Genomic DNA, 15,840 nt, shown 5'->3' with positions numbered 1-15,840 from the left:
AGAACTAGGCAGAACAATTGTTGACCTAAGTGCTTGAATGAGCAGAACAAGAGATCAAACAGGCATCTACTGCACTTGAAAAGAGGACAGTCATAGAGTCCACCTAACACTGAGAGAGGATGATGGATGACAGGAAAGCTGCCTGCAAGTAAACTCTGGGCATGATCGTGGCCTCTCTCTCTCTCTCTCTCTCTCTCTCTCTCTCTCTCTCTCTCTCTCTCTCTCTCTCTCTCTCTCTCTCTCTCTCTCTCTCTCTCTCTCTCTCTCTCTCTCTCTCTCTCTCTCTCTCTCTCTCTCTCTCTCTCTCTCTCTCTCTCTCTCTCTCTCTCTCTCTCTCTCTCTCTCTCTCTCTCTCTCTCTCTCTCTCTCTCTCTCTCTCTCTCTCTCTCTCTCTCTCTCTCTCTCTCTCTCTCTCTCTCTCTCTCTCTCTCTCTCTCTCTCTCTCTCTCTCTCTCTCTCTCTCTCTCTCTCTCTCTCTCTCTCGTCTTAACTAACTAAGACACATGTACAGTTCGTACGTTCTCACCCCTCTCCTAAAGGTGTTAAGAGCTTTCAAGCAAATTTCATGTCATTCATGACATTGGGATTGTCTGTCAGTCGAACAGGTGACAAAACTATGGAATAATCAGCACATTAAAAGAGAAGAGGAATGGAAGCTATTACAGTGAAGGTCTCCAGAGCCTAGTGAGGCAGAGGACAAGACTGTGAGCCCTCAGCCGGGGGAAATCTCACTCTAAATTAGGGAGAAACCTAAGTATGGGCTTGGTAGGAGGTGGGGAGCAAAAGACAATACAATACAGGTCTTGTGGTCTGTGGGATGTGCTAATGTAGCTGCGGTATCTAAGATCTTAGTGTGACTTCCCAGGTCTATGATTGACCTCTCTCTCTGGGAGCCTTCCATTTCAGACACGGGTGTAACACGCTAGTGAGGGCAGACTGAGGGGCTACTGAGGGCAGATTGAGGGGCTTGTGAGGGCAGACTGAGGGGCTAGTGAGGGCAGACTGAGGTGCTAGTGAGGGCAGACTGAGGTGCTAGTGAGGGCAGACTGAGGGGCTAGTGAGGGCAGACTGAGGGGCTTGTGAGGGCAGACTGAGGGGCTTGTGAGGGCAGACTGAGGGGCTAGTGAGGGCAGACTGAGGTGCACAGGCACTCTTTTATAACCCTGGAGAGGGTTCACGGGCTGGGTTACTCACACAGTCACAGATGCCTTAGCTTTGGCTGCAAAACCCCCACTATGACAGCGGATACATTTCTCCCAGTCTAGTATTGAATTCATGGTTAAACCACAACATACTGTGTGTGTGTGTGTGTGTGTGTGTGTGTGTGTGTGTGTGTGTGTGTGTGTGTGTGTGTGTGTGTGTGTGTGTGTGTGTGTGTGTGTGTGTGTGTTAGTGATAGGGGGTAAAAAATCAATACAGTACAGTATTGCAATATAATTTTTTACGAAATGATATAGATTATATGACTGCAAGTATGGATTCTCAAAAAAATTGTAGTTAACACTAGCTAGTACTAGACAGCTGTACCTGTGCCAAAACCCAGCTATTTATATTTCTCTAGCTCATTCTCCATCTTCTTTTTAAATGGTGAGACAAAAATTTTTCAGAACTTTTGTTTCCATGAGTGATCAAAGCTCGTTTTCTAATGGCCTTCTACTCAAAAAATGGTGAGGAATATGTTTGGACATCGAATTATATTCAAATTGCTGTATCGAATTGCAATATACAGTTGAAGTCAGAAGTTTACATTCACTTAGGTTGGGGTCATTAAAACTTGTTTTTCAACCACTTCACACATTTCTTGTTAACAAACGATAGTTGTGGCAAGTCGGTTAGGACATCTACTTTGTGCATGACACAAGTAACTTTTCCAACAACTGTTTACAGACAGATGATTTCACTTATAATTCACTGTATCACAAATCCAGTGGGTCAGAAGTTTACATACACTAAGTTGACTGTGCCTTTAAACAACTTGCAAAATTCCAGAAAATGATGTCACGGCTTTAGAAGCTTGGAATAGACTAATTGGCATCATTTGAGTCAATTGGAGGTGTACCTGTGGATGTATTTCAAGGCCTACCTTCAAACTCAGTGCCTCTTTGCTTGATATCATGGGAAAATCCAAAGAAATCCGCCAAGACCTCAGAAAAAAAATTGTAGACCTCCACACGTTTGGTTCATCCCTGGGAGCAATTTCTAAACGCCTGAAGATAACACACTCATCTATTCAAACAGTAGTACGCAAGTACAAACACCATGGGACCACGCAGCCGTCATATCGCTCAGGAAGAAGACGCATTCTGTCTCCTAGAGATGAACGTACTTAGGTGTGAAAAGTGCAAATCAATCCCAGAAAAACAGCAAAGGCCCTTGTGAAGATGCTGGAGGAAACAGATACAAAAGTATCTATATCCACAGTAAAATGAGTCCTATATCGACATAACCTGAACGGCCGCTCAGCAAGAAAGAAGCCACTGCTCCAAAACCGCCATAAAAAGCCAGACTACGGTTTGCAACTGCACATGGGGACAAAGATCATACCTTTTTGAGAAATGTCCTCTGGTCTGATGAAACAAAAATAGGAAAATTATGTGGATATATTGAAGCAACATCTCAAGACATCAGTCAGGAAGTTAAAGCGTTGTCACAAATGGGTCTTCCAAATAGACAATGACCCCAAGCATACTTCCAAAGTTGTGGATAAATGGCTTAAGGACAACAAAGTCAAGGTATTGGAGTGGCCATCACAAAGCACTGACCTCAATCCTATAGAAAGTTTGTGGGCAGAACTGAAAAAGCGTGTGCGAGCAAGGAGGCCTACAAACCTGACCCAGTTACACCAGCTCTGTCAGGAGGAATGGGACCAAATTCACCCGACGTATTGTGGGAAGCGTGTGGAAGTCTACCTGAAACGTTTGACCCAAGTAAAACAATTTAAAGGCAATGCTACCAAATACTAATTGAGTGTATGTAAACTTCTGACCCACTGGGAATGTGATGAAAGAAATAAAAGCTGAAATAAATCATTCTCTCTACTATTATTCTGACATTTCACATTCTTAAAATAAAGTGGTGATCCTAACTGACATAAGACAGGGAATTTTTACCAGGATTAAATGTCAGGAATTGTGAAAAACTGAGTTTAAATGTACTTGGCTAAGGTGTATATAAACTTCCGACTTCAACTGTAGATAGCATTGTGAGGATTGCAATAAATATCGTGTTGTGATCATTTATTTTGAGGTCCCTGGCAATTCCCAACCCTAATTTGTGTGTGTGTGTGTGTGTGTGTGTGTGTGTGTGTGTGTGTGTGTGTGTGTGTGTGTGTGTGTTTGTGTGTGTGTGTGTGTGTGTGTGTGTGTGTGTGTGTGTGTGTGTGTGTGTGTGTGTGTGAAACAGTGAGAAAGAGACGGTGTTGGGGAGAGAGTAAGAAATAACATATAGTACCTAAATAAAATGTTCATTCTATTAGCATGGGACAGAGAGAGGAGAGTACCACTTTGAGATGGGGGTAGGTCTTCCCTGCGACCCAGGGTCAAACTGCAGTAACATGCTGCAGCTTGCCGCAGCCGCCAATGAGAGCGCAAAATGATGCGTTTGCGAATGCAGCTGCAGCGCAATTCCAATGGCACAGGGGTTTCCTGTGAGAAGTGAATGAGCCACTGGACACCAGCTAGGAGACAGTGAACAGCCCCGGGTGTGTTCTGTTGGTCCATGTTAACTGTATACTGTCAGAAATAAAGTTACTGTGTAGTGTGTGATACAGTACTTCAAACATATACTGTCAATTGTATTGCTCCATAAGCCTTGTCTATTTTTTTTATATATATTTTTTAACCTTTATTTAACCAGGCAAGTCAGTTAAGAACACATTCTTATTTTCAATGACGGCCTAGGAACAGTGGGTTAACTGCCTGTTCAGGGGCAGAACGACAGACCTTGTCAGCTCGGGGTTTTGAACTCGCAACCTTCCGGTTACTAGTCCAATGCTCTAACCACTAGGCTACGCTATAAGGGACTGGGAAAACATGGGAGAAGCAAACAACAGTTTCAGGCTGCTATATAATGAGATATGTAAGCGAAAGTGAAATATGAAACCCGAAAAATAACAGGAGTTACACCCTGCGGCCTCTGTCAAAGTGTTCCCAACACAGCTGTGTGTTGCCGTGGTGTTACCGTGGTGTGTGCAGTGTGCAGTGAGGTCCCCAGCTCATTGAGGGCTTTGATTTGGGCTTGCACGCAAAAAGCACATTAGATGACACATCAGTGTAGCTACACCGCTCAAGCCAGATGTGATCCTACATGTACATGCTGCCGCATCCCTTCCATGTGACAACCTGGCGTTAAGCTTGGAAGGCCATGCATTCTTTCACAGGTCCTGCAATCCCACTACTGCAACACATCCACACACCCACTGGGCACACACTGGTTGATCAGCGCTGTTTCCATGTCAGTTCAACAAAATGACGTCGAACCAATGTGGAATAGATGTTGAATTGAGGTCTGTGCCAAGTGTGCACATACTTACACACAATCAAGTGCACAGACACACACACACACACACACACACACACACACACACGCCTCTCCAAATGTCCTCTCCAGCCATTCTTTTTTACCTTTGGTTGGATCGCTCAATTCTTTCTCTTTGCGCTCTCTCTCCTCTTTCCGTGCTCTTTTCCCCCCACTCTTTCTCCCTTTCTTCTCATTTTTCCTGCCCTCCGACATGCTGTCAGTTGAAAGTGTAAATCCTCGAAGGAAAAAAAACCCAGAAAAAAACAGGTAGTCCTGTGAGGAGCGTGTGGCAAGTGGGCACTAGACTCAGAGCGTCTCCAATCCTATATAGACGCACACCAATCACCCACAGTAGGGAAACACCTACTCACAGCAAGGCAGAGAGAGAGAGGGAAGAGAGAGAGGAAGAGAGAGGACCGAAGAGGAGGGGCGACAGCGCTAAGGAGAGAGAATGGGGAGGGGAAGAAAGAGGGAGGGTAGTAAGAGAGAGAGAAAGGGAGTGAGCAAAGAGGCATTTCCCATTGCTGTCAAGCAATTAACTGTTCCCTGCCTGGAACTATCAGATAAGCAGAGCCTCTTCCAGGCCCTCAAGCTGGAGCGGAGACCAGAGAGAGAGAGAGAAGAAACCCCTACAGAGTGGAAGAGATGGCCAGTATAGAGAGAGAGGAAACTCCCACAGAGAGGAGGAGATGGCCAGTATAGCAGGCCACATATAGCCTCCCCCAGCCCCAGCCTCCCCCTAGCCCGGAGCATCTTCTCTTTATGACTAACCCATTCACCCCAGGAGAGGGGCCAGTTAACCCCTGACCCATGCTGACCCCACCCAGCTCCCTTTGGGTCTGGACAGGTTGGTGAGGTGGTCTCTACACAATATCATTATCCCCAAACTCCCATCTAATGGTTCTGATTTGGGTTATAAACACTGAAACCACAGGAGGATATGCATTGAAACCAATCAAAACTCTCTCTCTCTCTCTCTTTCTCCTCCCTGTGTCCTCCTACCCTGACGTGTTAGCGAGCCCCAGCATGTCTGTGGATGTTTCTCTCTGCTGGCGTGTCATCACCAACCTGAGCAGCAAGCTCGGTCACACACACACACACCAGAAGAGGCTATAGGAGGAAGGGCTCATTATAATGGCTGGAATGGAGTAAATGGAACTGAGTCAAACATGTGGTTTCCATGTATGATGTGTATGATACAGTTCCATTTGTTCCATTCCAGCCATTACAATGAGCCCGTCCTCCTATAGCTCCTCCCACCAGCCTCCTCTGACACACACACAGTCTTACAGACACCCACCACTCTTTACTTTCAAAAACTGCATAGCAGTCACAGTGTAAATTACTGCTGATGAAGAAATGTAATTAAGTCTGAGAAATAAAAGACATCCACAGAAACGACATCCTCTCACAGAAACTACATCACAGAAACTACATCCTCTCACAGAAACGACACATTACTAATAGATAACCTAACACACTTAAAAACACCTTAAATACTACACAATGCCAATGTCAGTAACACGCTAATGTACAGTAGGCTCTTAAAGCACCACTGATTATTTTATAAGCTGTTACTGTATGCACCAAGCCTGTCAAATATCACTCCAACTGAATTTCACTCTCTAGTGTACACTCTTAGAAAAAAGGGTTCCAAAATAGTTATTTGGCTGTTGAACCCTCTGTGGACATGGAACCCAAAAGGGTTCTTCAAAGGGTTCTCCTATGGGGACCCTTGAAGGTTCTAGATAGCACTTTTTTTTCCCTAAGAGTATAGTGCTAGCAGCTAGGAGAGTAACATGTCGAAAAACAACAGACTAGGACACCCAATGAAACTTGTGACCAAAACAATGCTCTGTGTGACTCATCTGCTAGTTTGGTATCGGGGGCCTCCCAGAGGTGTTCTCTCGGTTCAGCCCTCGGGAACCCATATCACTGTTGGGAGGGGCATGTGTTTGGTGTGGGTGGGGGGGGGTGGTCATCATGTCCCAACAGGTCAGCCCGCTCACTGCAAACCCCCACTCAGTCTCAGGAAACTTCAAAGAAAAAATGGAGGCCAAGTGCCCATTGAGTCTCTCTCTCTCTCATTCTGTGTATATATCTCCCACCTTTATCAACACTCCCTCTGTTTACCTCTCCTTCTTCTCCTCCTCTCTGCTCTTCTCTCAGAGATTCTGCATAGTGATCTAATCTGTCGGCGGTGATGACGGAGTAGGACTGAAGGGGCTCCAATTTGACAGGAAGCACCACCCTCCCCCTCCTCACCCCCTTTCCCCTCCTTCCCACCTCCTCAACAATCCTCGCCTTCATAACCCTTGTCTCCCCCCTTTGTTGAGCAAGATGGGTCTCGTTGCTATGCCTCTGGCTGTGCTGTCCTCTCTGGCACCTGTGTCTCTGTGTGTGTGTGTGTGTGCGTGTGCGTGTGAGTGTACGTGTGCATGTGTGTGTGCGCGTGAGTCTGTCACAGTGTGTCAGTGTATAACTAGCTAACACATTTGGTTCCTTGGAAGTTGTGGGATTTTTTGGGGGGGGGTTTCACATTGTTTGTGGGAACGAAGCCATACGTTCCCTGACCGGTAAGTTTTTTTTAAACCTCCTGAGAACAGAAGTGAAAATGTTGCCTGTTCTGGAAACATTTATTTTTAGCTGCAGAGAGGTTCTAGAAAGTGTTATTCAGGTTCCTTGAGAATTTTTCAGGGAGTTTTTATTCATGCTAATCTACATAGGTTATGTAGATGTTTTTGAATAACTTACTTAAAATGTTCACTGAGTGTTTCAACAAGACTTTCAATAGTGTACAAACCAAGAGAGTACCATTATGCTATTTTTTTCAATATTTTTTATTTTATTTTGTTTAGTTTTGTGTTTTGTGTGTTTTGTCTTGTCCCGTAAATAAAAATGTTCCTTGTTTTTTTCCGTATATATTTCATATATATTTTAATATCACTTTCCATCTACAGAATGAATAGAGTCTCCAGCAACCTGCCTCACCCAATGTGGTACGGATCTGCTATTTTTTATACTTAAGAACCGGAACCCCCATCAAAAGCTGGCTGCTAGCTAGTAATCAGTAAGCCATTGCTAGGCCCATCTGCTAGGCCCATCTCCCGGCTAGCCGAAGAGGCCCATCAGCCACTCCTTGGGCTACAAAACCTGGACCCCCGCTGACCCATCACGACTGGACTACCAACGTAATTCTGCCCGAGGGGTTTTTTCAACTGACTCCTCCGTCTCGACGTCCCCTGTATGCCCACCCGCTAGCCTGCTAGCCGCGGCCCGCTAGCTGTCTAAAGCACATCGGACTGTTAGCTTAAGAGGCCCATCGGACAAATTCTTTGGCCACTATACATACAGTTGAAGTCAGAAGTTTACATACACCTTAGCCAAATACATTTAAACATAGTTTTTACAATTCATGACATTTAATCCTAGTAAAAATTCCCTGTGTTAGGTCAGTTAGGATCACCACTTTATTGTAAGAATGTGAAATGTCAGAATAATAGTACAGAGAATGATTTATTTCAGCTTTTATTTCTTTCATCACATTCCCAGTGGGTCAGAAGTTTACATACACTCAATTAGTATTTGGTAGCATTGCCTTTAAATTGTTTTACTTGGGTCAAATGTTTCAGGTAGCCTTCCACAAGCTTCCCACAATACGTCGGGTGAATTTGGTCCCATTCCTCCTGACAGAGCTGGTGTGACTGGGTCAGGTTTGTAGGCCTCATTGCTCGCACACAATTGTTTAGTCCTGCCCACAAATGTTCTTTGGGATTGAGGTCAGGGCTTTGTGATGGCCACTCCAATACCTTGACTTTGTTGTCCTTAAGCCATTTTGCCGCAACTTTGGAAGAATGCTTGGGGTCATTGTCCATTTGGAAGACCCATTTGCGACCAAGCTTTAGCTTCCTGACTGATGTCTTGAGATGTTGCTTCGATATATCCACATCATTTTCCGCCCTCATGATGCCATCTATTTTGTGAAGTGCACCAGATCCTCCTGCAGCAAAGCACCCCCACAACATGATGCTAACACCCCCGTGCTTCACGGTTGGGATGGTGTTCTTCGTCTTGCAAGCCTGACCCTTTTTCCTCCAAACATAATGATTGTCATTATGGCCAAACAGTTCTATTTTTGTTTCATCAGATCAGAGGACATTTCTTCAAAAAGTAACATTTTTGTCCCCATGTGCAGTTGCAAACTGCAGTCTGGCTTTTTTATGGCGGTTTTGGAGCAGTGGCTTCTTCCTTGCTGAGCGGCCTTTCGGGTTATGTTGATATAGGACTCGTTGTTTTACTGTGGATATAGTAACTTTTGTACCTGTTTCCTCCAGCATCTTCACAAGGTCCTTTGCTGCTGTTCTGGGATTGATTTGCACTTTTCGCAACAAACTACAATAATCTCTAAGAGACAGAACGCGTCTCCTTCCTGAGCGGTATGACGCTGCGTGATCCCATGGTGTCTATACGTGCATACTATTGTTTGAATAGATGAACATGGCACATGAACGTTGGAAATTGCTCCCAAGGATGAATCAGACTTGTGGAGGTCTACAATTTTTTTTTCTGAGGTCTTGGCTGATTTCGTTTGATTTTCCCATGATGTCAAGCAAAGAGGCACTGAGTTTGAAGGTAGACCTTGAAATAAATCTACAGGTACACCTCCAATTGACTCAAATGATGTCAATTAGACTATCACAAACTTCTAAAGCCATGTCATAATTTTCTGCTCTTTTCCAAGCTGTTTAAAGTCAGGGTCAACTTAGTGTAAGTAAACTTCTGACCCACTGGAATTGTGATACAGTGAATTCTAAGTTAAATAATCTGCCTGTAATCAATTGTTGGAAATGTGTCATACACACAGTAGATGTCCTAACTGACTTGCCAAAACCATAGCTTGTTAACAAGAAATTTGTGGAGTGGTTGAAAAACGAGTTTTAATGACTGTATATTGCAATTCGATACAACGAATTGCAACTGTATTTTGCCAATTGGCCTGGTTTACCACACAGAACACTGCTGATCCGTCCTCTGAACCGGAACCCCCCAACAGAAGCTAGCCAGCTAACTAGCTACTAGCTAGTAGACAGCTAGCCATTGCTAGTGGTCAACAGCTACTTTTAGCCCGGACAACTCTCGCCAGTCTCGCCAGACTCAAACCAGAAAAAAATCAGACTTTTTTTCTCTATATCTCTGGATTTCTACCGCAAGTTCTGAACCTTTTTTTTCTCACCTGGATCATCGCAGCTAGCTAGCTGCTATCCAAGTGGCCACTCCTGGCTAACGTCTCTGTCCCGAAGCAAGAACCAATTAGCCTGGAGCTAGCCTTGCTAGGCCTGCTCTCCACGGCACGGTAGCTGTCTAGAACACATTGGACTATTAGCTTCAGAGGCCCATCGGATAAATTCTTTGGCCACTATACCTATTTTGCCAATTATGCCTGGTTTACCATTCAGAGCCCTGCTGATCCGTCTGCTGACATCACAGCATGAGGAGGCCACAACAGACTTTCTTCCATCGCGACGTCCCTCTATGGCCTTCTGCTGGCTTGCTAGCCCCGGCCGACTAGCTGCCTGAAGCCACTCACTGGACTCCTATGATCACTTGGCCACACATGCCTCTCCCTAACGTCAATAGGCCTTGTCCATTGCTGTTTTGGTTAGTAATTATTGGCTTATTTCACTGTAGAGCCTCTAGCCCTGCTCAATACGCCTTAGTTAATACTTTAGTTCCACCTCCCACACATGCGGTGACATCACCTGGTTTAAATGATATTTCTAGAGACATTATCTCTTTCATCGTCACTCTATGCACAGGTTTACCCTCACTGTATCCACATCCTGCCATACCTTTGTCTGTACATTATGCCTTGAATATATGAACAGACTAGACGACCAGTTATTTTATCCTTTAGCCGTACCCTTATCCTACTCCTCCTCTGTTCCTCTGGTGATGTGGAGGTTAATCCAGGCCCTGTAGTGCCTAGCTCCACTCCCATTCCCCAGGCGCTCTCATTTGTTGACGTCTGTAACCGTAAAAGCCTTGGTTTCATGCATGTTAACATTAGAAGCCTCCTCCCTAAGTTTGTTTTATTCACTTCCCTAGCACACTCTGCCAACATGAATGTCCTAGCCGTGTCTGAATCCTGGCTTAGGAAGACCACCAAAAACCCTGAAATTTCCATCCCTAACTATAACATTTTCCGACAAGATAGAACTGCCAAAGGGGGCGTAGTTGCAATCTACTGCAGGGATAGCTGGCAGAGTTCTGTCTTATTATTCAGGTCTGTGCCCAAACTATTTGAGCTTCTGCTTTTTTCTAGAAACAAGCCTCTTACCATTGCCGCTTGCTATAGACCACCTTCTGCCCCCAGCTGTGCCCTGGACACCATATGTGAATTTATTGCACCCATCTATCTTCAGAGCTCGTGCTGTTGGGTGATCTAAACTGGGACATGCTTAACACCCTGGCATTCCTACAATCTAAGATTGATGCTCTCAATCTCACACAAATTATCAATGAACCCACCAGGTACAACCCCAAATCCGTAAACACGGGCACCCTCATAGATACCATCCTAACCAACCTGCCCTTCAAATACACCTCTGCTATCTTCAAGCAGGATCTCAGCGATCAATGCCTCATTGCCTGCGTCCGTAATGGGTCTGCGGTCAAGCAACCACCCTCATCACTGTCAAACGCTCCCTAAAACACTTCAGCAATCAGGCCTTTCTAATCGACCTGGCTCGGGTATCCTGGAATGCTATTGACCTCATTCCGTCAGTAGAGGATGCCTGGTTATTCTGTAAAAGTGCTTTCCTCACAATCTTAAATAAGCATGCTCCATTCAAAAAAATGTAGAACCGGGAACAGATATAGCCCTTGGTTCACTCCAGACCTAACTGTCATTGACCAGCACAAAAACATCCTGTGGCGTACTGCATTAGCATTGAATATTCCCCGCGATACGCAACTTTTCAGGGAAGTTAGGAACCAATATACACAGGCAGTTAGGAAAGGCTAGCTTTTTCAAACAGAAATTTGCATCCTATAGCACTAACTCCAAAACATTCTGGGACACTGTAAAGTCCATGGAGAATAAGAGCACCTCCTCCCAGCTGCCCGCTGCACTGAGGCTAGGAAACACTGTCACCACCGATAAATCCGTGATAATTGAGAATTTCAACAAGCATTTTTCTATGGCTGGCCATGCTTTCCACCTGGCTACCCCTACCCCGGTCAACAGCCCTGCACCCCTCACTGCAACTTGCCCAAGCCTCCCCATTTCTCCCTCACCCATATCCAGATAGCTGATGTTCTGAAAGAGCTGCAAAATCTGGACCTCTACAAATCAGCAGGGCTAGACAATCTGGTCCCTCACTTCCTAAAATTATCAGCTGAAATTGTTGCAACCCCTATTACTAGCTTGTTCAACCTCTCTTTCGTATCGTCTGAGATCCCCAAAGATTGGAAAGCTGCAGCGGTCATCCCCCTCTTCAAAGGGGGAGACACTCTAGACCCAAACTGCTACAGACCTATATCTATCCTACCCTGCCTTTCTAAGGTCTTCGAAAGTCAAGTTAACAAACAGATCACCGACCATTTTGAATCCCACCATACCTTCTCTGCTATGCAATCTGGTTTCAGAGCTGGACATGGGTGCACCTCATGCTCAAGGCCATAAACGACATAATAACCACCATCGATAAGAGACAATACTGTGCAGTTGTATTCATCGACCTGGCCAATGCTTTCGACTCTGTCAATCACCACATTCTTATCAGCAGACTGAACAGCCTTGGTTTCTCAAATGACTACCTCGCCTGGTTCACCAACTACTTCTCTGACAAAGGTCAGTTAGTCAAATCGGAGGGCCTGTTGTCCGGGCCTCTGGCAGTCTCTATGGGGGTGCCACAGGGTTCAAACCTCGGGCCGACTCTTTCCTCTGTATACATCAATGATGTCGCTCTTGCTGCTGGTGATTCTCTGATCCACCTCTACGCAGACGACACCATTCTGTATACTTCTGGCCTTTCTTTGGACACTGTGTTAACAAACCTCCAGACGAGCTTCAATGCCATACAACTCTCCTTCTGTGGCCTCCAACTGCTCTTGAATGCAAGCAAAACTAAATGCATGCTCTTTAACCGATCGCTGCCCACACCTACCCACCCGTCCAGCATCACTACTCTGGATGGTTCTGACTTAGAATATGTGGACAACTACAAATACCTAGGTGTCTGGTTAGACTGTAAACTCTCCTTCTAAACTCACATTAAGCATCTCCAATCCAAAATTAAATCTAGAATCAGCTTCCTATTTCGCAACAAAGCCTCCTTCACTCATGCTGCTAAACATACCTTCGTAAAACTGACCTTCCTACCGATCCTTAACTTTGGCGATGTCATTTACAAAATAGCGTCCGACACTCTACTCAGCAAATTGGATGCAGTCTATCACAGTGCCATCCGTTTTGTCACCAAAGCCCCATATACTACCCAGCACTGCGACCTGTATGCTCTTGTTTGCTGGCCCTCGCTTCATATCCGTCGCCAAACCCACTGTCTCCAGGTCATCTATGTAAAGCCCCACCTTATCTCAGCTCACTGGTCACCATAGCAGCACCCACCCGCTGCACGCGCTCCAGCAGGTATATTTCACTGGTCACCCCCAAAGCCAATTCCTCCTTTGGCTGCCTTTCCTTCCAGTTCTCTGCTGCCAATGACTGGAACGAACTGCAAAAATCACTGAAGCTGGAGACTCATATCTCCCTTACTACCTTCAAGCACCAGCTGTCAGGGCAGCTCACAGATCACTGCACCTGTACATAACCAATCTGTAAATAGCCCATCCAACTACCTCATCACCATATTGTTATTTATTTTGCTCCTTTGCATCCCAGTATTGCGACTTGCACACTCATCTTCTGCACATCTATCACCCCAGTGTTTAATTTGCCATACTGTAATCATTTTGCCTCTATTGCTTATTTATTGCCTCACCCCCCTTATCTTACCTCATTTGCACACACTGTATATAGACTTTCTCTATTGTATTATTGACTGTATGTTTGTTTATTCCATGTGTAACTCTGTGTTGTTGCTTATGTCGCACTGCTTTGCTTTATCTTGGCCAGGTCGCAGTTGTAAATGAGAACTTGTTCTCAACTAGCCCACCTGGTTAAATAAAGGTTAAATTAAAACATGTTTTTAAAAAACAAGAGGAGGAGGCGTTTACGTAAACAATCTCAGTGTAAGTTCAGTATGTTCTTTGATAAGGGTATGTATCCCAAATTCAAAGAACTCCATCTTAACCCAAATTGTAGGGAAACAAATATGCTATGGGACTAAATATGTCACTGTTCCCCTACTCCGTTTCTGCCATGACATGAAAACCACTGTGTTGAAAGAAATTGAAGCAAAGGACAAATAACATTTGTGTAAATTGATGAGCTCTCCGCCCACGGCCCCCAACCTTTTCCTCCATGCTCCCCATAGACTCTTGTTTTCATGCAGTGCCACCCACCAAGCAAATGGATGGAAGATGAAAGATTGAATACGGGATAAGAGCAGTCCATCCTGACTAAAAAGGCTGCACTTATCAATGTGTGTGTGTGTGTGTGTGTGTGTGTGTGTGTGTGTGTGTGTGTGTGTGTGTGTGTGTGTGTGCGTGTGTTCTACCTGGGGGTGTACCACCCCAACCTGGTCTCAGAGCATTTCGTAATATTCTGTATGTGAATCCGAGACACTCAATTTAGCATGTTATGTTACGTTTTGTATGGTATGTATTCATTTGTGTGTCCATAATTGATTTTGTATGTATGAATAACAATTTGTATGATATGTTACAAATTTCAATATGTTGTTTCTAATGTTACCTAGGTGGCTAGGTGGCTAACGCTAACATTAGCTAGTTGGCTAACATTAGCTAGGCTAGGGGTTAGGGTTTAGAGTTAAAGTTAGGAGAGGTTAAAGGGTTAAGATTAGGGTTTGCTAAAAGTATTAAGGTTAGGGTTAGGGGCCAGGGTTAGCTAACATGCTAAGTAGATGCAAAGTAGCTAAAAAGTAGTAAGTCGATAAAAAGTTGATAATTAGCTCAAATACTAAAGTTGTCCCTGATGAGATTCAAACACGCAACCTTGCCTTAAGTAACCTTCTGTCTTATGTAACCATACCAAACGTAACATATCATACTAATTTGAGTGTCCCGGATTTACAGTTACTATGTTACGTCTAGTCTATGAGACCAGGCTGACCAACCTCACTTTGGAGAGCACCTACTCTTCATCCTGTTGAATTTCAAGAAAAGAGGGCTGTCTATGATCACACACACACACACACACACACACACACACACTACTATCTGAGACTCCACATCAGTCCCAGTCTGGCTGACCCTGTTTCTGCTAGGTAGAAAGAGAGAGACTTAACACAGCTTGTTCTCTCAGACACCAACACAGTCACGCATGCACACACACTGTACAACCACAGTTCAACCATAGTACAACCACAGTCACACAGTACAACCACAGCACAGTCACACAGTACAACCACAGTACACGCCGAATACTCTGTCCCTCCTTTTTCTAATCCATGAATAATAATAATTTATTACAGTTATAAAGCGCTTTTCATTATACAGAATAATCTCAAAGTGCATCACAAAACAATAATAAAATCAATTAAATAATAATAATAATTTTAATAAATGCTTCCATTATGAAGCATCTGCTGTTTCTCAACAGTCTGGTCCCGGGGCCATCCTGAGATCAGGCTGTGGTGGAGGGGGCGAGAGAGAGGGAAAGAGGGGTGCTGTGGTAGAGGGGCCGAGAGAAAGGGAAAGAGGGGTGCTGTGGTGGAGGGGGCGAGAGAGAGGGAAAGAGGGGTGCTGTGGTAGAGGGGGCGAGAGAGAGGGAAAGAGGGGTGCTGTGGTAGAGGGGCCGAGAGAGAGGGAAAGAGGGGTGCTGTGGTGGAGGGGGCGAGAGAGAGGGAAAGAGGGGTGCTGTGGTGGAGGGGCCGAGAGAGAGGGAAAGAGGGGTGCTGTGGTGGAGGGGGCGAGAGAGAGGGAAAGAGGGGTGCTGTGGTAGAGGGGGCGAGAGAGAGGGAAAGAGGGGTGCTGTGGTAGAGGGGGCGAGAGAGAGGGAAAGAGGGGTGCTGTGGTGGAGGGGCCGAGAGAGAGGGAAAGAGGGGTGCTGTGGTAGAGGGGGCGAGAGAGAGGGAAAGAGGGGTGCTGTGGTAGAGGGGGCGAGAGAGAGGGAAAGAGGGGTGCTGTGGTGGAGGGGCCGAGAGAGAGGGAAAGGGGGGTGCTGTGGTGGAGGGGGCG

The 15,840-nt window shown here is 45.3% G+C and overlaps 1 protein-coding gene across 3 annotated transcripts in view; it reads right to left on the bottom strand.

Moving 5' to 3' along the window:
• Window positions 1–15,840, bottom strand: part of nrg2a (neuregulin 2a) — a 158,268-nt gene that overhangs the window by 104,352 nt on the left and 38,076 nt on the right. Inside the window, exon 1 of one of the 3 annotated variants that reach the window (XM_021591459.2) lies at window positions 4,623–4,924. The exons of the other annotated variants lie outside the window; for them this stretch is intronic. Within the exon in view, the coding sequence (XP_021447134.2) occupies window positions 4,623–4,731 (109 nt within the window). The 5' untranslated portion in view covers window positions 4,732–4,924. Of the gene's footprint in view, window positions 1–4,622; window positions 4,925–15,840 lie in introns of those variants that run through there. 3 annotated transcript variants of the gene reach the window in all.

This window comes from Oncorhynchus mykiss, chromosome Y (assembly GCF_013265735.2).
Source record: "Oncorhynchus mykiss isolate Arlee chromosome Y, USDA_OmykA_1.1, whole genome shotgun sequence".
In the NCBI taxonomy this organism is placed as follows: Eukaryota; Metazoa; Chordata; class Actinopteri; order Salmoniformes; family Salmonidae; genus Oncorhynchus; species Oncorhynchus mykiss.
This window is presented reverse-complemented; position numbering and strand designations above follow the sequence as displayed.